The sequence below is a fragment of the Macaca nemestrina genome, chromosome 5, assembly GCF_043159975.1.
Source record: "Macaca nemestrina isolate mMacNem1 chromosome 5, mMacNem.hap1, whole genome shotgun sequence".
NCBI lineage: Eukaryota > Metazoa > Chordata > Mammalia > Primates > Cercopithecidae > Macaca > Macaca nemestrina.
In genome coordinates, this window is record NC_092129.1 from 149,369,435 (window position 1) to 149,390,956 (window position 21,522).

At 54.6% G+C, this 21,522-nt stretch overlaps 1 protein-coding gene across 13 annotated transcripts in view; it reads right to left on the minus strand.

The window, feature by feature from the left end:
- LOC105474462 (synaptic Ras GTPase activating protein 1) overlaps window positions 1-21,522 on the minus strand; it is a 34,027-nt gene that overhangs the window by 8,849 nt on the left and 3,656 nt on the right. For 8 of the 13 annotated variants that reach the window (XR_011623811.1, XR_011623809.1, XR_011623812.1 and 5 more), the window contains exons 3-16: window positions 19,333-19,438; window positions 13,004-13,095; window positions 12,399-12,520; window positions 9,891-10,044; window positions 9,582-9,680; window positions 6,864-7,487; window positions 6,592-6,736; window positions 6,236-6,380; window positions 4,179-4,415; window positions 3,821-4,022; window positions 3,436-3,614; window positions 2,704-2,745; window positions 1,243-2,314; window positions 585-758 (exon numbers count right to left, since the gene is read on the minus strand). Coding sequence is in view for 9 of the 13 variants with exons in the window: in XM_011729117.3 (XP_011727419.3) it covers window positions 585-758; window positions 1,243-2,314; window positions 2,704-2,745; window positions 3,436-3,614; window positions 3,821-4,022; window positions 4,179-4,415; window positions 6,236-6,380; window positions 6,592-6,736; window positions 6,864-7,487; window positions 9,582-9,680; window positions 9,891-10,044; window positions 12,399-12,520; window positions 13,004-13,095; window positions 19,333-19,438 (3,393 nt within the window). In the remaining 4 variants the exon portion in view is untranslated. Of the gene's footprint in view, window positions 1-584; window positions 759-1,242; window positions 2,315-2,703; window positions 2,746-3,435; window positions 3,615-3,820; window positions 4,023-4,178; window positions 4,416-6,235; window positions 6,381-6,591; window positions 6,737-6,863; window positions 7,488-9,581; window positions 9,681-9,890; window positions 10,045-12,398; window positions 12,521-13,003; window positions 13,096-13,227; window positions 14,264-14,296; window positions 16,808-19,332; window positions 19,439-19,557; window positions 19,759-21,522 lie in introns of those variants that run through there. The other 5 variants (XM_071097191.1, XM_071097190.1, XM_071097196.1 and 2 more) reach the window with 4 other exon arrangements.

Sequence of the window (21,522 nt, forward strand, 5' to 3'; positions counted from 1 at the left end):
TTCCTCAAGTAACTTTCTGCTAAGTTATCTGTGTGTGCCCCAGAGCTCTTGGTGCCCCTTGCCCTCAGCCTCCACCAAGTGAGGGTCCGGATGGCCTTTTCACACATGACCAATACATACTACTTTACCACATGCATCCTCTGCCCACTGAGTAACTTATGCCCATGGGACAGTGACTGGGTAGGCCAGACATCACTTGTAATATAACTGCATCCCCCTCCATCCCCACCCAATTTATTAGCTCCTACTGCCAGTAAAGTAACATTTCCTTTCCTAAGCAGTCACAGGAGCCAGGGCTTATGTTCCTCCTGGGGAAGAATATGGAGGTAAGCCTAAAATAGATGATCCCCAGATAGTCTACGATATATATAACCTACAAAATAGAGTTGAAAGTGACTTTTTAACAACTGTGTGTATCTGGTCTCCCCAGATGGACTGAAGGCTTCTCAAGAGGTAATCACGTCTTTGCCTTTTCTTTCTACCATAACTACCTGACCCTGGAGGTTTCCCTTGGAAGTGACTAGAGATCTCCCCTGTGGGTAAAAGGAAACATTGGGGCTTGGAGCTGGTAGAGCCCACCGTACCCTATCCAGCCGGCTCTCATCCATCGATTTTGAGTACTCCTTGAGCTTGTACTCTTCCCGCTCGATGTGGGCACTCTCGATGTCAGCCGACAGGTGAGGCATATTGGAGACCCAGGCCACTGTCCGCTCAGAGGCTGGCATTGTGGGGTTCAATGTGGACGGTGTCTGAGAATGCTGGGACAAGGCACAGTGAGGGCGAACAGAGAAAGGAAAGGTAGGAAAAAGCAGGGTACATTTAGAGGGCAACAGCACAGCCAAAGGAGATGACAGTCCCAGTCCTATTGCCCTGCTGTAGCCTTTATCACCTCTGAATGCCAGAGATGTGAGTTGAATGCCAGAGAATTTCTCCTGTTACTGTTCTGATTCAGGATCTGATTTTTATGCCTCCAAGCCCCCAACTGGCCCTATTCCAGTCACCCCCACGCTACTTATGGATTAATCCCCTCTGGAATGAGAGTGCTAAGAGGGTTCAGTGCCATATCCTTAGTGCCTGGCATAGCACATGGCACATAGCAGGCCCTCTATACACATTTAATGGCCAAAAGGAGGCAAGAAGATTGTAACTTCAGGCCACAGACTCTGTTCCAACCCCACCCCTCCAATCTCCTCCTTCCCTCCCTGTCGTGACCCAGCCCGCCTTCCTCCTGCCTTCACCTACCTGCTTGGTGATGGAGGGCTTCAGCCCCCCACCCCCTCCGCCACCGCTGCCCCCGCTGCCCCCAATGCTGCCCTCCTTGCTGAGGCTCTGTTGCCGTGGACGGGCGGGGCCATAACTTGGCTCTGGGGACTGCAATAGATTCCCGCTGGATGGCCGGGGTTTCTGGGCTGCGCTGACTGTCAACTGCTGAGACTTGCCCCTCTGCAATGGAGGTGGCTGGCCCCCGCCACCCCCACCGCTGCCCCCACCGCTCCCACCTCCAGGCCCTGAGGGGGCTGGCCTCTGGGGACCAATGGTGATCTGGGGAGGGGACAGCATGTGCTGCAGGTTGTCCTGGAGTGAAAGCTGCCGACGGGTGAAGTCAGTGCCAGAGGGTCCAAACTCATCACTGTAGCTGTGGCTATGAAGGATGGAGGCAGCAGGGGGCTTGGGGACCCCGGAAGAGAGGTCCTCACTCTTGCTATAGCCATGGAATGGGGCAAAGGTGTCCCCAGGGGGCTCTCCACCTCGGTGGTGGTGATGGTGGTGGTGGTGGTGATGGGAGGAAGGTGGGCCATGGCCACCGCCCCCGCCATGGCCGCCTGGGGGACCTGGCCCATCAGCAGCCATGTGGAAGAGAGGGTTCTGGAAGGAGAGGGGTATTCGCAGTTGCTGGGCAGGGACACCGTCTGTGGTGACACCCATCTGGCTGAGGCGCATGCCAGCTGCCGTGATGGATGAGCCACTCCCCTGGGAGAGGCGTCCAGCAGGCGCAGGCCGTAGCCCCAAGGCTGCTGTCAGCGAGGCCTGGCTTGAGTGCAGCAGGTCCCCTACGGCTGCCAGGTTCGAAACACTGCTGCTGTTGAGGCGGCCACCAGGCCCATCGCCCTGTAAGTCCAGCATGGACACACTCTTGTTGACACTCAGCATCTTCTGCTCTGGCTCTGTGATGTCCGAGCTGCTCGTGCAGTATGCTGGTGAGGAACGGGCCAGGGGTGGACGGCTTACATAGAACAGGTCTTTACCCCCACCAGGTGGTGGTGGGGGTGGCTTTTCCTTGGTTGGGGAGGGGAGGCGAGCCATGTCCATAGAGCTGTCAGAAAGGAAGGGGTAACACAAGCAGAAGGTAAGGTTGGGGCTCCTAGCAATTGAGCCTTGCTGTGGTCTGGCATAGGCCTTGGGGTGAAAAGTGGGACCCAGAGGGAAGGGCTGAGAGCTAGCAGTGGCAGCCCTGAAGAGGGAAGGCAGGGAGGATGGGAGGGGACGGGTGGGTAAAGGGAAAGGACAGGGCCCCTCCGGGAAGGGGGTGAGGCCTAGAGGAGGGGAGATGGGGGCAGCAAGAGAAGGAATGGGGACAGGGCTGGGCAGATATGGAGGAGATGAGGTCCATGGAGGAGGAGAGGAGTAGGGCGAAGGCCAGTGGAGCAGGAGAGGGAACAGACAGGAGAGGAGAGGAGGGCGGGGGAGGGGAGAGCCCCTCACCTGTTGAGGCCTCGAGCCATGAAGGACTGAAGGTCGATGGAGCTGGAGAGAGATGGAAAGAGGGGCGAGCACAGACAGAGAAGGAGAAAGATGTGGACAAATGAAAGGAGAGGCGGGAATGGTGGCATGGGTATGGTGTCATGGAGGAAGACACGGGCAGAGGAACAAGCAGGGCCATCATCAAAATAATGAGCAGCAAATGAGGCACGGGCACCACCCATGGGAATTGAGGCTGGGACTCTGGAGCAGGCTGCAGGCCCTACTAGGCTTCTGCTGCCACTGCTCTAAGTGCTGGATCATGGGGAGGTCTGTGAGGTTTTGGTTGGGGGCTAGGGGAAGTGCTTATTCACTAGCTATTACTGAGATGTTTGAATATTTTGACACATAGCTGACATGACGTGCTGGCTGAACCTCAGCCTGGGGACAAGCATAGGCAAGCAGAGGGACAGCAAATCAGAGCTTGCAGCAGGGATGCTCTACGCTTACAACTAAGCCGTGAGTTGGTGGAGCCTCAGCCCTCTTCCTAAAGCTCCACATCTCTCACTCCCTCAGGCTGTAAAGGGCTCTCAGCCTACCACTGACTGTACCTGTCTCCTTACCAGTCTTCCCTGAGAACTTGGTGCTTTTTCCTTTTTTCAAGCCCTAGAGAGATGCGTGTGGGGCCCAATGAGGAGTATCTAGAACAGGAGAAGGGCTCCTAGGGCACAGGCCTGGCTGTCCTAGGGTGCTCACCTGTTAAGGTCCCGCATCATGTAGCCCTGCATCTCAGCCGATGGCCCCCGCAGTACCACGGGCTGAGGCCGGGGCCGCTCACTCTGGCGGCTTGGCTGCCTTTGGATGTTGGGGTTCCTCAGAGCTGTGCTGATGTCATTGAGGAGCCGGGGCAGTGGGCCCAGCTTCAGGAGGGCTTCCTGGAAGGGTGAGGCTGTTACCTGGGGGCTCAGTGCCCAGCTCTAAGAGGGCCTCTGAGGGTACAGGTGGAGGGGGTCTGAGCTGGGATGGTAGTGGTGACACCTCAGGGAACAAGGGGAGAAAAAAAATCTTCAAAGGGTAGTTTCTTAGGCTCCAGGAACCTCTGGAGTCATCTGGGGATAGGGCAAAGAGGGGATCTGCTGACCTTGCTCAGCTGGGGCAGCACCTCCCAGAGCAGGGCATGCAGTGTGGAGAGCTCTCGGCCCAAGTCGATGTAACCCTCAAAGCTACTGCTGTTGGTTAGCGTGTCCAGGTTGGAGATCTCATACAAGAACTGCTGCATGGAACCCCATTCCAGCTCCAGAAACTCATTCATGAAGCCCAGAAAGTCCTCCTTTGAGGTAAACCTAGCCAAGAATCCAGAAGATAAAGGTCACAGACACACACACAGAAAAGGTGTCATAGCCTCCCCATCTCAGGATCTCTGGGGACTCAGGAGACCCTTCTTGCCCACCCCCAGCCCTGCCACGCCCTGCCCTGCCCTCTCCTGAAGCTTCCCTCACTTGGAAAAGTTGGCCAGGTTCTGGATGACCTTGGCAATGAGGGTGAGGGTGCGTGAGGTCTGCTCATCTGGGTACTCCTGCATAAGCCCAAAGAGACTGGGCGACATAATCGCTGGGCAGAGGAAGCGCAGGAAGAGCGAGGCGCTGATAAGCCTGTCTGCGATGTCCTCCCGGCCTCGCTCTGCGCAGCGCAGCCGCCACGAAGCAAACACCTCCTTCAGCTCCCTCGGGAACACGCTGGGGGGAAGGGGCGGGGAGACAGAGAGAGAGAGAGAGAAAGAGAGAGACCGGGACTGAGCCCCAGAGACCCTCAGCTTCCAGGGAACATGCTGAGGGGGGTGGTAGGAGGTGAGGGTGTGGAAACAGAGGTGAGAGAGACAGGGAAGGAGGGACCGCAGGAGCAAGATGGGAGGCTGCTTGAAGAAGGGGGCCATGGCAGAGGGAACAGACAGATTAGGGAGAGAGAAATGGAGGGGGAGAGAAGGTGAGGGGAGAGACACGTGGGAGAGAGATGGAGGGGTGTGGGAGAGAGACAAGGAGAGGAGGAGAAGAAAAACAGACACCAGGGAGAGACAGAGATGGGAGAGAGATGGAGGGTCACTTGAGGTACAGGGAGCTCGGACCCCCCAACTCTTCTGGATTCCAGGGAAATGGGGATGGAGGTGCCCCAGGCATGATCCCCAGTCCCTGGAATGGCTCAGAGCTCACTCCCCCCACCTCCCAGATCCACTTCAATGTCCCACTGACACCTTAAACTCGACTGGTGTAAAGCAGAGCTCACCACCGCCCCCACACCTCCAACTGGCTCCTCCTCCTGACTTTCCTGGTTGTCAATGAGGCCACAGGTCTCCCAATCACCAGCCTCATGGCCTCTTGAGTCATCCGTGACTCCCCGCAGATATGCTCCCTCTTTTCCAATAAGCTGACAATTCCTACTGATCCTTTCCTCAGAGGGTCCTTCCAGTAGCTCCTTCCTAACTCTGTCACTGTTCTGATTCAGGATCTGACTTTCATGCCTCCCAACCCCCAGCTGGCTCTACTCCAGTCATCCCCCCACATACACCCCTCTATTCTACTATATATAATCTACTTATGGATTAATCTTTTTTTTTTTTTTTTTTTTTGAGACAGAGTTTCACTCTTGTTGCCCAAGCTGGAGTGCAATGGCGTGATCTTGGCTCACCGCAACCTCCGCCTCCTGGGTTCAATCGATTCTCCTGCCTTAGCCTCCCAAGTAGCTGGGATTACAGGCATGCACCACCACATCCAGCTAATTTTATATTTTTAGTAGAGACAGCGTTTCTCCATGTTGGTCAGGCTGGTCTTGAACACCTGACCTCAAGTGGTCTGCCCACCTCGGCCTCCCAAAGTGCTAGAATTACAGGCATGAGCCACCGTGCCCAGCCTATGGATTAATCTTCTAAATCACAATACTTCTGATACCTTTAATGGCATCCCAAGGCCTACCAATGACCTCAGACTCCTTGAGGCCTTCCAGTTTCTAAAGCTAATCTTCCTGCCCAGAAATCTCTCCCACCACTCCCCATCATGAGGCACATGCTCCACTAAACCTGATGTAATTGCTACTAAGCTACTCTAATGTCCCCTGATAACTCCTGGGCCTTTTCACCATCACACATGTGCCTTTCTCACAGCCTTCTTCTGAAATGTCTTTCTTGCCAACTATGTCCACATATCAGAACCTAAACCAGTCTTCAAAGCCTACCCAATGGGGCACCTCTTCCCCGCTTATCTCAATTAAAGCTCTGCCTTCTCTCTGACCTTCTATCACACAGAGGTGGGGGGACCCTTACTCAGAACTTACACACCATTATGACTCTGTGGCTTTTTTTTTCCTAATTTGTCCCCACTCATTCTGGTGGAGGCCCTCTGAGGGCAGGGACCAGGCCTCTTTCACCTGTTTGCTCTATAGCGCCTAGAACAATGCTTTGCCCATAAATGGTTCTCAGTCCTCTTTGAGGATGGACAGATAGATGAACAGATGAACACATAATTCCCCCGACCCTGGCCCCCCAGCCCAGCGTTCCCAGTCTCACCAGTGGGAGTTGACCACCTTGCACAGGGCCAACTCACAGCACATTCGCAGGTTGGCCTGGTGCTCTGCCAAACTGGACGCTGTGCACTTGATAGGGTCTACCTCGCAGTTTTCCTCAGACTCATACAGAGCACGGATGAACTCTCCTGGGGGGTGGCGGCACAAGAGGGTGTGGTCACACTTTTCAAGGGCAGGGAAGGGGGTGGCCAGGGTTGGGGAAATTTCAGAATCAGGTGTTGGAGGCTGGAGTCCTAGGACTCTGGGTTAGGAAGTATCAAGCTGTGGAAGGGTGGACTTGGGATCTGGGGTGGACATCTGGCAGGTTTGGGAAGAAGAGGGCCTAAGTGTGGGCCATACCAATGGCATCCTTGAGGTATTTCTGACCAATCAGTCTCATATACTCTTCTATGGCTTTAGTGGCGAGCGTGTTCTCGCGGAATATGAGGTGCTCCCGTTCCATGAACCGGTCTACCTCAGACATGGCCATGTCTGAAAGGAAGTCCTGAGGCCCAGGAAAATCCAAGTGTCAGCCTCTGCACAACCCAATCTCGTGAATTTGCCCTGTCCTCACTAACCCCCAAGCAAGTGCCCATTCCCAAGTCACCTTTCCCTGAGGGCACAACACTCACCTTGGCCTTGCCTGTACTCTGCAGGATGTGAACTAGTGCACTGGCAACCTCCTCCTTTCCTTTGACATTCAGGGCAGGCTCCAAGACTGCACACAGCATCCGATAATGGTTGGTGACATACTCTGCAAACTCTTTATATAGCTCCATGGGCAAGATGCTCATTGTCTGGTAACGTGCTTTCAGCCGTACAGCCGGGCAACCTCCTTTGCCCTTGCCCCCTGAGCCGCCCCCCGAACCTCCTCCCCCTCCCGAGCCCATGCCCCCAGATCCCCCACTGCCTGTTGGCAGGGTTACAGGGTACCACTGCTCTGTGAAGTGGCGCCCAGCCAGGGTGGCCACCGGCACAGTCACCAGGCCGACATAGCCCGCCTTGTCCTTCTTGCGCTTTTTGTCTGAGTCACGGTACAGATGCAGCCGCAGGGCACGGACAGCCGGCAGGTTGTTAAACTCGAAGTGCTCGCCCCAGAAGACGGTGTCCCCTGAGGCAGAGCGGGGCTTGGAGGTGGTGCGTGCATACAGCATGTCATCCAGGCAAAGCTCGCAGTAGTACCGCTTCTTGGGGGGCAGCTCTCGGGCCTCTATGATCCACAGCTTTAGCACATTGTCTACCCGGCGGCTGTTGTCCTGGCATGGTGGGGTGGGCACGATGTTAAAGGGGGAAGGGACAGAGAGACACCAAAAGAGGAGAGACAGTAAGAAAGTGGGATACAGACAGCAATCATAGGTGAGACGGTGTACTGGGTTGAACAGTATCCCACCAAAACTCATGTCTACCCTGAACCTGTGAATGTGATCTTATTCGGAAACAGGATCCCTGCAAATGTAATCAAATTAAGAAGAGGCCAGGCACGGTATCTTATTCCTGTAATCCCAGCACTTTGGGAGGCTGAGGTGGTGGATCGCCTGAGGTCAGGAGTTCGAGCCAGCCTGGCCAACATAGTGAAACCCTGTCTCTAATAAAAATACAAAAAAAATTAGCTGGGCATAGTGGCACGTGCCTGTAATCCCAGCTACTCGGGAGGCTGAGGTAGGAGAATCACTTGAACCTGGGAGGCGGAGGTTGCAGTGAGCTGAGCTCATGCCATTGCACTCCAGCCTGGGAAACAAGAGCGAAATTCCATCTCAAAAAAAAAAAAAAAGGCCATACTGAATTAGAGTTGACTCTTAATCCACCTTATAAAAATTGATGTCTTTATATGGAGAGGGAGATTTGGAGACATAGAGATACAGGATACAGAGACACACAAAAGGAAGCCAGCTACATGAAGATGGAGGCAGAAATTAGACATATGCAGTTACAAGCCCAGGAGTGCCAAGGACTGCTGGCAACCTCCAGAAGCTAGGAAGAGGCAAGGAAGGATTCCCTGCTACAGCATCAAAAGGAGCATGGCCCTGCTGATACCTTGCTTTTGGACTTCCAGTCTCCTGAACTGTGTGAAAGAATAAATTTCTGTTGTTTAATGTGATCAAGTTTGTAGCAGTTTGTTATAGCAGCCCCAGGAAACTACTCTAGAAGCGTAGTTCATACACTAGACAACACAAACAGTATTGGAAAGAGTTTTAAAGCTGGAATAAAAAGCCAAAAATATTAATGTAGAATTTAAAGGGAACTGGAAAGTCCTGCAGAGACTATCAGAAATTGTGAAAAAAGAATTGTATATAGAATGGGTAAAGCTTGGCCAGGTGTGGTGGCTTATGCCTGTAATCCTAGCACTTTGGGTGGCTGAGGCAGGCAGACAACTTGAGGTCAGGAGTTTGAGACTAGCCTGGCCAACATGGTGAAATCTTGTCTCTGCTAAAAATACAAAAATTAGTCAGGTGTGGTGGTGCATGCCTGTAATCCCAGCTACTGGGGAGGCTGAGGCACAGGTATGGCTTAAACCTGGGAGGCAGAGGTTGTAGTGAGCCAAGATCACACCACTGCACTCCAGCCTGGGTGACAGAGTAAGACTCAGTCTCAAAAAAAAAAAAAAAAAAAAAAAAAGAATGAGTAAGGCTTGACAGTTGGTATAAGGGCCTGGGGGGATACAATTGAGCACAAGCTAATGGGAAGGCTCAGGTGATATTGCAGTGTGTGGAAAAAGAACATGGTGTTTGTACTCTGCATAGGTCAGATCATGTCAGCATCTTGGGTTGAGTTCTTTAAGGACATCAAGACACAAGAGTTCCCCCCAGAGGAGGGTGACTACGACTGTAAGCTTGCTAGAAACTGGGATACAGAGAATAGCTGACAGAACTGAAAGCATGAAGTTTTGGGAAGAACACAGACTCACAGAATTTATGTGCCAAAGGGAACTTAGAGATCATTTAATCCAACCCTAAGACAGTTCCCTGTGTCTTAGAGAGGAAACCAAGGTACAGAGACTTGGCTAAGTGTATTTTATGTGTCCTGCGGGGTTTTAGTGAAGCATTCCTGCCTGCAGGGAAGCTAGACTAAAGGATTTCCAGAGCCCCGTCAACTCTGTAAGTCTACGACTTATACGGCAGGGAAAGAGATCGTAAGGCAGGGTAGCAGTACAGAAAGTACAGAAAGAGAAAAGAAATGGGGGACTCAGAATAATGGGGGTCTCCCCCTTCTTGTCCAGGTACCCTGTACTTCAATCCTCTCCTTCTCCAAGCCTCTCCTCCTTTAACTCACTTTCCTCCCTAGGCCCCCAACTTTCCATGTTGGCGCAACCTTTGCCCTGCACAGGTTATGTCCCCTTTATTCCCCAATACCTTGTTGGGCTTTACTGCCCGCTGCAGATTCTCAATCCATTTGTCTCTTTCGGCTGCAGACCGACAGGCAAAGCATTTTGTTCCTGATGAAGTTGTTACCTAGAAAGGAGTGTGGAGTTGAGGGAAAGGGCTACAAAGGGAAGGAGACTCTGCTACTTTCTCTTCCTCCCTGGCCTATCCTCCTTTCTTCCAGTCCCAAAAGTTTGTTTCCTTGATGTCCCCACCTGTGCCACTTTCTCTAGACCTCTCTGCCCCCCACCTTCCATTGCCCCTTTCCTTTGGCCCTCCCCAGCCCACTAGACCCAGTACCTCAAAACAGAACTCCTGGCCCAGGATGGAGCTGTGCACTGGCTTGATAATGGAATCTTCATCCAAGTTGAGCTCCAATGCCTCAGCTGCACTGCTAGGACTCAGCAAGGACTCATGAGAGTGCGACTCCTTAAAGCTTTGCATCAGCCGGGCCCTGGCAAGCAGGAGGTTCAGGAGAGGCGGGGATCAGGGCCCCCCACTCTTTTTTTTTTTTTTTTTTTTGAGACAGAGTCTTGCTCTGTTGCCCAGGCTGGAGTACAGTGGTGTGATCTCGGCTCGCTGCAACTTCTGCCTCCTGGGCTCAAGCGATTCTCCTGCCTCAGTACACCCAGCTAATTGTTTTTCTTTTTCTTTTTTTTTTTTTTTTTTGTATTTTTAGTTGAGACACGGTTTCACCCTGTTGGTCAGGCTGGTCTTAAACTCCTGACCTCACGTGATTCAGCCTTCCAAAGTGCTGGGATTACAGGCATGAGCCACCACGCCCGGCCCCACTACTCTTCTTAGACACATAGGGATCCTGCACCATCAGTCTGTTCCAGGATGGAGACTTGGAGAGAAGGCCCCCTGAACACCCTTCCCAGACAGGCACTGAAAGAAACCCTGCCTATCTCAGGAAGGACATGAGGGATGTGAGAGAAATGAGAATCCTTTAAGGAACTCCCCTGCTCCAGCTGGGCCTGGTGGCTCACGCCTGTAATCCCAACACTTTCAAAGGCCGAGGTGGGAGGGTCACTTGAGCCCAGAAGTTCGAGACCAGTCTGGGCAACACAGTGAGACCCTATCTCTATTTTTAAAAAAAGGAAAAAAAAAAGAAACTCCAACCATCTCACACCTAAGGGATTGTGAGGACTGGGGATACCTAGAAATATCTCAACCCAGAAATGGACCATGGCAGAAAAGAAAAAAAAAAGGAGAGAACAAAGTGGGCCTGGGGCACTTCTAGGTAGTACTTCCAGGTAACCCCAGAAACCAGAGCCTCAGTATAAAGGAAAAAGTGGAAGAAGTGATGGCACAGAAAAGAGATATGTCTAGCCTGGGCCTGGCACACAGCTAGTGCCTAATAAACATTTAATGATTCAAAAAGTGCCTAATAAACATTTAATGATTCAAAGAATGAATGAACATAGCATAAGAGGACAAGTTTTAGCAGAACCAGGGGAAAGAGTGAGGGAAAAGCATATGAAACAGGAGAAAGCTAAGGGCAAAAAAGAGCTGAATGAGGATAAAAGACAGAATATGGGGACTAGGGAAGAAGAGAAGGTAGGGCAAGGAGAAAGGGGAAGACAAAGGTATGTGCAGCAAGACAGAGGACAGGAGAAGAGGAGGAGGGCCAACTGGAGAGGTGGCCAGGAGAACCGAGGTGGGGGCTAAGAGGGGATGGAATGCAAAAAAATCACTGCAGGAGGGCAGAAGATAAAGGGGACTGGGGGCATGGAATAATGAGGGGTAGGATAGCAAGCGGTATGGAGATGGGCAGGGGATGAAGAGTAGAGAGCAGTGGGAAAGCGGGAGGGGAGCTCGGGTGTGGGAGCCTCCAAGAAGTTATTTATAGCAGCCCCGTCATCGCAGGCTCTGGCTGCCGTCAGCGCGACGCTCCCCCGGCCCCCGGCCCCCCCGCCCCCGCGGCCAGGAATACCATGCCCTCACCCCCTGCCGGCCCCAAATCCAGCTCTGGCAACATGGGAGGGGGGCAGGGAAAGGTGTAACTCACTTTATCCCAACCTCCCTACCTGCCCAATCCTGTGGGTGGCCAGACGTGGTGGAAAGGGAGGGCATGGTTCTCCCTAGGGAGTGACTGGGTGAGGGGGAAACCCAGATAGGAACCCCAAATGGCAGGCAACAAAGGCAAACAGTGGAGGTCTCCTTCAGCCTGGCCTCAGGGCCACTGCCTTCTGGACGTCTCTACAGGCTGCTTCTTCATGCCTCAGTCCATGGATTACTCCCCATTCTGTCACCCTGCACACCTGTCCCAGACTCCCCTTCTCTGCCATGCTCTATACTGTCTCTTCCTTCACTGATGAGGTCCTTGAGCCCTAGCCATCATCCATTCATTCAGCCACCCCCAGCCCCGCTCCAACCTGCTGCCCTGTATTTCCTGACCTTCCCTGACACCCTTCCACCTAGAGCCTATTGCTCACTGACCTACCAACCCCTTCCCTGCATTCCTTAAACGCTCCTCCAGGGTCACTCTCCTCCTGTACAGCTCCTTTGATCCTGGGCTAGAGCCCATCCTTCTTGGCCTGAGTAGTCCCTGAGGAGTCACTGCTTGGCTTCACCTTCATTCCCTTTCCAGCCTCTCTGTCTTCTCTCTGCCACCCTACCCCTCTCCTGCTACTCACAGATCCCTATTCTAGTTATTTTCTGTTCTGTCCCCTGCCCCGTGACATCCCCCAACCAACTTGAGTTGAATCCTTCAACCTTTGCACACAGATAACCCCCTCCCTCTGCATCTCACACAAGAGACCCTACATTACATCGATCTCATCCCACATGCTCCAGCCCCTGTACCGGTCATGGTCAGCACTTCGGAATCGAGGCAGGATCTGGCGAAAGCTGCTGGTCCGGTCAAGTTTGGGTTGTGACTTCGTTCGTTTGATGGAGCTTTTTAGCCGTCGGCTCAGGAAGCCTTGCTGGGGGGGAAATGGGGATGGGGTGTGTTGGGGCAGGGTCAGTTCTACCTACTCATCCCTCAGCTGGTAGACAGTCCCTGGATGAAAGTGGGATGGGGAAAAGGGAAGTCTCCAGAGGCGAGGAAAGGGGGATAGGAACCCTAATACCAGTTTGTCTTCCTTTCTCCCACAGGTACAGTGCAAGCACACGTGCACACACACACACACACACACACACACACACACACACACACACACACAGCTTGGAGAAAGTGGGAGGGCTGGTCTCAGAAGCAGAGGGGCAGAGCCAAGAAGGGGGAAACCAAAGAGGTGGGGAGACACACACACACACACACACACACACACACACACACACACACACACTCTTTTTCTCAATCTCACTCCCTCTTTCCCCCTCCTGCCCTCTTTCTCAGACTCCTAGGGCCCGAGTTGGGGCTCAGGGGAGGGGGCCCAGCTGAGCCACATCTGGTAGGCACCACTCACCGAGGGCCGGAAGGGCGCAGCAGGGGCGCCCTCCATGCTGTACTGCTTCCCCCCTGGGACACTCTTCCTCCTCGAGCGACCCAAGTGGTATTCTGGAGGGGAGAAAAGGGCCAGAAGGGAAGTTGGGGAGGGGGCCAGGAGGGAAGCTGTTAACCCAGGTTCCCACCCCTGACCCCAGTGCGTGCCCCCACCTCCCTCTGCCCTTCAGCTCCGGCCTCACCTACCCCCCGGAAAGCAGCAGGAAGAGCAGCGACGGCGGAGAGGCTGGCAGCGGGAAGGAGGGGGCAAGGAACCTGAGCAGGAGCCCCCTGAGGGGGATGGGGTGGGAGGCCTTAGGCCCATGACTGGGGCTAGCAGTCAGCAGGGGGGCATGGCTGAGAGGGTCAGTAAAACCCCAGTAATGAAGGACACCAAAGATCCAGGGAGGCTAGGTCCCTGGTGCCCACCCACCCCAGAAGGGGCCAGCTGGGGGGAAAGATGGGTTAAAGGTCATTGCCCATAGGCAGGCTTTCCTCTTCCCCCTGCTGGACACATCTTCCATCTGCCCCCCACCTCCTGGAACCCCTGTCTGTCTGGAGGGCCAGGGCTGCCTCCCATGACCCCCTCCCTGGACTGGAGGGGGAGGTCTTGGAAGAGACCTGTGAAGAGTAGCAGGGGGAGAAGCCGGGGACAGAAAATCCAAGGAAGGGGCAGGTGGGGGGAGGGGAGAAGGAGCCGGTTCCACGTGCACTGCAGTGGCAGGGGCTCAGAAGGTGGGGGAGGGGAAAAGCAAAGAATGCAGGGGAGTGGGCAGGGAACAGGAAGGATGGGCAGTGGGGGTTCTGGGGACTCCCAAGTAAGGGCAGGGAGAGGAGGAGGAGGGGAGGTGAATGCGGATGCAGCTCAGCCTGCCAAGAGCCTAGAGGGATGGCAAGCTCTGAAAAAGGAAGCTGAGGCTCGGCTACAAGGGAATTTAGAGGGGCCGAGGGGCTGGAAGAGAATGTAAGTGGGGGGATGCCAAGCTCCGGCTCCAGCTCCAGAATGGCTGCCCAGGCCTGGGCTCCCCCCTCAGCCCCACAGTCACCACTGCAGCCAATGGGGGGGCAGGTGCTGCATCAGGGGCGGGGCCAGCATCTCCACGGCAACAAGAAGCTACAGGCTGGAAGGAGGGGGGTGGACCGGAAGAGCTGCCTGTTAACCCTCTAGGTTCCAGAACAGAACAAGGGAGGACCACAATTATATTTTCACTGTCTGCTTCCAGAATTGCAAATTGCCTGCAAACTGCCCTAGAATCAGTCCCCAGCTCCCCTTTACCTGTAAAACCCAGGTGGTGGACCCCATGACACGAGAACCCTATCACTCCCTCAGGAACAGGTGTATAGTACAGAAACATACACTGAGCTGTAGTGGTACGTGTATATGAGAACCACAATACAAAAAAATAACTGGGGATCTATGTGCTTTTGAGACATACAGACAACTGTGAGCACGGGCATAGCACGGATCCACATTCTGAGACCCTAAGGCCCACACACCCCACAGGATACATGCTTTGACATATGTGAGTACTACAACAAGGGAGTACATACTTGAACCCAGTTACCCACATGAGAGCTGCTCATGTGGACTTTGTGGCCCAAGTCTCTTGGGCAATCATGTGGACAGCACACTACAGAAATGGACCTATAACCCTAAGACGCGCATATCCCCATGCAGGGGAATTCCAGTTTAACCCCTGAAATACATGCTTGAGTACACCATGATCCTGACCACAGAAAGGTATCCCCATATCTCAGAAGCACAAACATCCTTTCATTCACGTGAAAAGTACAACCATATCCGCTCTGTCTCAGGACAACCCCCTCTCCTCCCCCAGCCCTTCTCTCACTCTAACACAGGCATCCAAGATTGCCACCAGAGTAAAGAAAAACCAGGAGCAAATGTGTTAATTATCCTTCTGGCACACACTAAGCAGTGCATCCAATGGTTCAGGATATCTCTTCCCTAGTAACATTTTTCTGCATTTCTCAGGTATGGCTGCCTCACTCTCATTTCAGGGAACCGAGCTCAGCCATTATTTTCATATGCAAGCTCATCTAATAAAGGCATAAAGTCTAACTTTAAATGCATTAAAATTCTGCTTTGGAACTAAAGCATTAACAGAAGAACAAATTTGCTAATTGGCTTGCTTGGTTCTTGGAAGTAATATAACCTTACACATATTATCAAGAATTAAGATCCATGAACTCACTCATAAGTCACAGGAACACAGAGGCCACATACACATACGCTTATTAAAGACTTTTGTTGCCGCAGGAAAAGAATAGCAGAAACACAGAGGAAAGGGGGACAGAGTGACAGAAACACTGAACATCCTGTTATTAGTGCTGCATGCAGTGACATGTACAGAGAAAATAACACACACCCGTGTATACACACACACAGCAAACCTGAAAAGCATAAACTGTGATCCTGGGTCTCCATGTCCCATGCCTGCACGATGTATACACGCATGCACACACATAACAGCCACCTACACAAACCCGTAACACAGGCATTGTGCACACACCCACACATGTACACACCCTGTGTACACACACAATGGCACTCACACACACAGCAAGGGCTTGGACTCCTGCCCCTCCAACATCTCTAATCTTGCCATCACCCACAGAATCTCCCCCTGCCCTCCAAATCCCTAACCTTTCCTTGGCCTTTCTTCCTCTCCACACCCAGCTGGCAGCTCTCAAGGGGAGCCAGGGGAGGGAGGTTGCCAGAGAAGGGCGAAGAACAGGGTTGGACACAGAGCAGAGAAATGGGAGACAGAGCTCTGTGCTGGGCATATGAACCTCTAATGACAGTCCCTGCCATGACAGGCCTCACTGTGAGCCAGCCCGTATGCCTGAGTGGCCTTCCCTGATCCAAAACCAAGCCTGATCCTACAAGGCCTACAAGAATCCAGTGCCTTCTCCCATCTTCTTCCCTTTCTTCTTTCAGAGATGACTTTACCAGAAGGCCTGACTCTCTCCTCCCCACTGCCTTCCCAGCTCCCAGACCCCTTCTTTTCCCACTATCTCTATCCAGTTCCCCATCTTAAGCTCTTATCCCCTGTTCTCTCCTAAGTCTGGCTCGGCTTTCTCCCACATTCCCATTCTCCAGCTATTTCTCCCTGGCCTGCTCTCTGCTCTCTTCTTCAAGCCTCTCTCATTCCTTCGCTCCTATTCCCTCCCCACTTTTCTTCTTTACCCCATTTCTTCCCTTTTTGAGCTTTTCTGTCCCCACTTACTGACCAAGCAGGGCTTACACCTGCCCGGCCCAAAGGTGTTTCATACACAGTAGGATTCCAAGGAACACATTCACACACTCCCCCCCGCCACACCACCCACATCCAGACACGCCCTGGACACCCATGCTGGGACTGACACAGATACTCAGGCCAGTGCTGGAACACACATGCAAAGACACACACCTGCCACCAGGGACACAGAAAATCCTGCTCATAGGGCCACACATTCCCACACACAGAAGGCTGACAGGAGGTGAGCCCCAGCCAGGGATATGCATGCTCAGGGTCAGAGGTGACATGGACCAGCATGGCCACGAACTGCCCCACAAGCCCATGGCTGGCCCAACAGCCCCCTAGGCAGGAAACAGGCAGAGGCAGGATAAGACAGGACACACTTGCACAAGGCTGGCTGCACATGTGTGCACGAGGAACTGGGCCCCCGTGTGCACATGGTACCGACACACAGGAGACACGAGCATGGGCACGAACACACATGCGGACACACGGGCTGCCCCTTCCACCAGGGGCTCCAAGATCGCACACACACCGGCCGCCCCCGCGTGCTCAAGACCCTGTCCGCACGAGGCCGGTCCCCGACCCTCCCGACCTCCGCTGTCCCCCTCCGGTTACCATAACTCCCCCCACTCGGAAGATGCAGCGAGAACATGCGGAGGGAGCAGCTGCCGCCGCCGCCGCCGCCGCCACCGCGGCTTCCCCACCCCCCTCCCCGCGCCCACGCACACGCGCGCCCCCGCCCCACGCGCGCGGCGGCCTCCCCCCCCACGCGCGCTCCTAGACCGCCTGGCCCCGCCCTTACCTCGCACCGCCCCCCCGGGGGGGGGGTCAGGGGTGTCCCCGGTGGGGGAGGGGCCCCGCCCCTGCGCGGGGGAAGGGCGGGGTGCGGAGTGAGAGGGGGCGGTACGGCCCGGCTCGCGCCGCCCGGCGCGGTGAGGGCGGCGGCGGGGCCCGGGACGGCCGGGACGGCCGCGCGGTGACGGCCGCGGGAACGGCTCCCTCCGCCGCCGCTCCCGCCGCTGCCGCCGTTGCCCGGGCCCCGCCGCCGTTGCTAGGCGACCGCTGCTGCCGTGGCCGCCTCTGTCACGAGCCCCGTCGCCCGGAGACAGCGCGAGAGAGACGGGGGAGGGGGGCAAGGGGACCCCCAAAACAAACCAGGCCACCCACCATCCCCTCCTGAGCAGGACCCCCCCACACACACAAAACCGCGGAGAGAACGAGGGTTCGCGGCTCCACCCAGCAGAGGAGGAGCCCTGGATTCCAATGCCCCTCAAAGGTCCGGCGACCTCTCCCGGGCTGGAGAGTCCACAGCCTCAGCAAACACCTTTGCATAGCCAAGTCCCCAAGGTTCCAACGACCTGTGTCCACTGCACATCCTCTATGCCCTTTACACATTCCATGTTTCCCTGAAGACCCTAAATGTTCACCCCCTATCAACTTTCACTAAGCCCTCCCCCCAAATACATATGCCCCTGGAACCCCTCCCAGCCCCTAGTGAACCCCAATACAGCAACCTCCACGTGCCACCTCAACTCCAAACACACACGGTGTCCCCACCCAAAACACACGGGAGACCCCCGCCAGAGACCCCTAGACCCTGAGGACTCAGGATAAGGAGAAGAAAGATGGGAAATAAGTGGGCAGATCTGCCAACCACAGGACACATGATAAACATGCTCTGTGAGCATGTGACCATTCTGGCCTGGAAACGCAGGTATACACACGTGCACACAAACACACACATCTTCCCCAGACACGAACATGACATACACACATATACATACACACACAGATGTGACAGACATCACACACATTCTCTGTATACACTCCACCACCACCTGACTTTGCCTCACAGAGATGTGCTACCCACACACCCCCATGGTATGGGGTTTCCATGACAATGACACACATCCCTGACCACCCACCCACCCACCCACCCAAGGTCTCCAAACCGGCCCACAAGGCTAGTAGGGCCTGGACCTAGCAGAAGGCTGGAAGGAGCCAACGGATGGGGACAGGTCACCGGCTCTCTAAGGGAAAGAAACTGGTAGCCTGAATTCCTGAGGGGAGGGGGAGCTGGTGGGAAAAAGGGGTCACCCGGAGGTTGGAGGAATGGGGAACCTGGATCGCTGGGTCCGGGAAGGGAAATGCAGTGGAAGGGGGCAGTGACGAGGGGGTTTCCGGGGGCTGAGGGCGTCTCTCTGCACCTTGGCTGCAGATCTCTGTTCTCTGCCTTCATCTCCCCTCACTGTTCCCATGGAAACCTTTTAAGCGAACTTCTCAGGAAGACAAAAATCTTTTTTTAAATGACTAAAGAGGGGGTTGGGGGGGGCAGAAAGGGGGAGGGAGGGGAAGAGACAGATGGAGAGAGGGAGAGAGTTGGAGAGACAGACCGAGCAGATAGCTCTACAGACAGAAAGGAGATGAGATGGGAGTCTGATGGACTTTCGCCGGGAGCAGAGGGGAGGGACGGGGTAATCAAGAGGGGTACAGAAAATAAGAGAAATCAAGGAGGAAAGAGAAAGGGGGTGATACAATTGCAGAAAATAGAAGCAGCTGATGAGAGAAGAAAAAAAGGGGGCAAGAAAAGGAGACCTCAAGGACTGAAGGTCCGGAAGAAGAATCAGGAGCATAGGGGTGGGGCAGAGGTCTGGGGGGAGGGCAGGAACTAGGTCATTCTTTCCAAGATCCCAGACCAGGGGCTGGGAGGGGCAGGGGCAGGGGCAGGAACACATGGACTGGAAGCTAAAGATCTAAGGAGACTATTTTTACAAGCACCAGGAAAATAGTCAAACTTCATTGCTGGAGAGGAGAAAGGGAGCGAAGCCGAGCGAGGACCTACAGGGGCCTCTCACCCACAGCCCCTGTCCCGCTCCACCTTCCAGAGGAGGGCGCCATCTCCCCTCGGGAAGCGAGACTTTGTCTCCACCTTCTCCCGCCCCCGGCCAGCTCCCGCAGCTCCCCAACGCCCCCGCCCCGCCAGCCCCGTCCACCTTCAGCCCTCTCCCCTCGCCTGTCCAGGGCATGAGAGCCTGCTCGGCCGCCGTACCATGCTCGCCGTGGGGACGCCCCTCCACCGGCACGGAGACTGTGCGTCTCAGCAGTTTGTTGCGACTGGACTCGCTCCTCCGGTCCCGGATCAGTAGCGGGTGTATCTAGGGGAGGTGGGGGTGTCTCAGACCTCCCTGGCCCACGCCGCCCTTCCCCTCCCTCTACCCCCCTCCGCCCCCTCCCAGGAAGGGCGGGCCTCCCTTTCCCCCCTCAGCCTGCCCACCTTCTGCCCGGGCCCCTCCACACTTGGTGACTGGATCTCTCCCTTCTCTCCCCCAGTCTCTCTCTCTCATTCCTTCCCGTCCCACCCTCTTTTCTCCCTCCATTTGTCTTGAAACACCTTCCTGAGAATTCTCCCAAACCCTACTCAGCTCTTCTGCAACTCCTCAGAAGTTAGCTACTTCCTGAATCCAGTTTTCCCTTGACCTTCAGTTCCTCCATTCTCCCTGCTTTCCTCCCAACCTCCCACCTCCCTTACCCCCTTCTCTCCCTCCGAGCCTGTCACGGGGGTAGCAGAAGCTGCATTTATAATCAGGATCCACAGCTTGTCTCCCTCCCACGGCCCGGCTTGCGGCCAGACTGGGACCCAACCTCCCCTCCCCCCAGAGGGCCTGGTCACCTTCCCCCACCTTTCATCTCCTTCCATCACCCGACCCAACATTTCTCAGTTCCCTTCTTCCCCTCAGCCATCACCTTTCCCTAAGCTTCACACCCCACTCCCCCTGTCCACCTCCATCCCTATCTCCATACACCTCCACCCCTGCAGTCTCCTCCACCTCTACCAAGCGCCACAGGAACAGACCCCTCACTATCTCCCAGCCCCAGTTCCACCACCCATCCAATTGCAACTCCCTGTGTCTGTTCAGGCTGCTCATTTTCCCAGTTCCATCTACTCCCCCTCCCACACACATGCCCTTCCTACTCCAGACCGGCCATTCCAATTGCCCCTCAGCTTGCTGGCCACTGGTCCCTTCAATCTGTCCCTATCTCTGTCATTCCTTCATTACCCCAATCCATGGTCTTCCCTCTTCATCCCTATAACAGTCCCCACTCTTGGTTCCAGTTTCCCCCATTTCTCCTACGGACTCCAAACCTTCATCGAGGGGTTTGACCACAGTCACTCAAATCTCTCCCAATGGTGTCCAAAACTTAGACTCCCCAAACCACCTCCCCTTTCAAAGTCACCGTATCCTCTCCTTAACACCTCTACTTTACTCTGTGGCCTGGAAGCTATCTACCCAGCCATCTCTCCACACTCTCACCTGCCCCCACAGGTCCCTTGACACTGTAGTTAGCCCTGACTCGAATTCTAACCCTTCCTCATCACACCATTCCCAACAACTTTCAGGGCCCATTTCTCATCACATTTGGTTTTCCAGGCTACCCTACCATTCTTTAAAGCTTGTCCCCCAAATCACCCCCATTCCCTGACTCACACTTATGGGGTATCCTTCCAGTTTTCATCCTCTATTTCCTCCGATGGACACTCCTACTGACCCAGCTCCCAAATCAGAACCCACACTCCCCTGGCTCTCAGATCTCCATACCTGGCCACCACCTTCCATAAGAGGCCTCTGTCCATTTCATCTCCTTTACTCTGGCTAGTCCCTGCCCCTACTCCACTCCTACTCCTTTAGATAACTCCACATACTCCCAGTTCCCCTCCCTTATATTCCTTCCTGATGTCCAACCATTCCCTTGCAGAATCCCTCTCAGTGTCTCTCTAAACCTTGATCTCAGTCACCCTCCCAGTCTTCACCCCCATCATGCCAAGATCCACTGACCTCAGTCTTCTCTCCTATTACCCTTCAGCTACTGAAAACCTCCTCTATCCCCTGCCTTTTCTCTGGGTCCTGCAATTTCTCCTCCTTGCACTCTGCCCCCTGATGGAGAAAGGACTGGGAGTCTTGCTCAGTGGGCAAAGCAGAGAGGGGTCCTGAAGATTACTTTGGTAGGGAGGGCTTTCCATGTCTTCACCCCTTCTCCGAACCTTTCAGTTCCCCTTCCCCATTCTAACCTATCCTACAATATGGACAGTATGAAAACAGGAGCCTCCCCACCCCAAAATCTTCAGACACATCTCCTCCCCAACACAGTTCATAACCCTCAAAGACTCCCTTCCCAAAGTGAGAGGATGACTACCCCTCTTGTCACACTCCAACCCAAGTCTCAGTGGCCACCCTCCTGC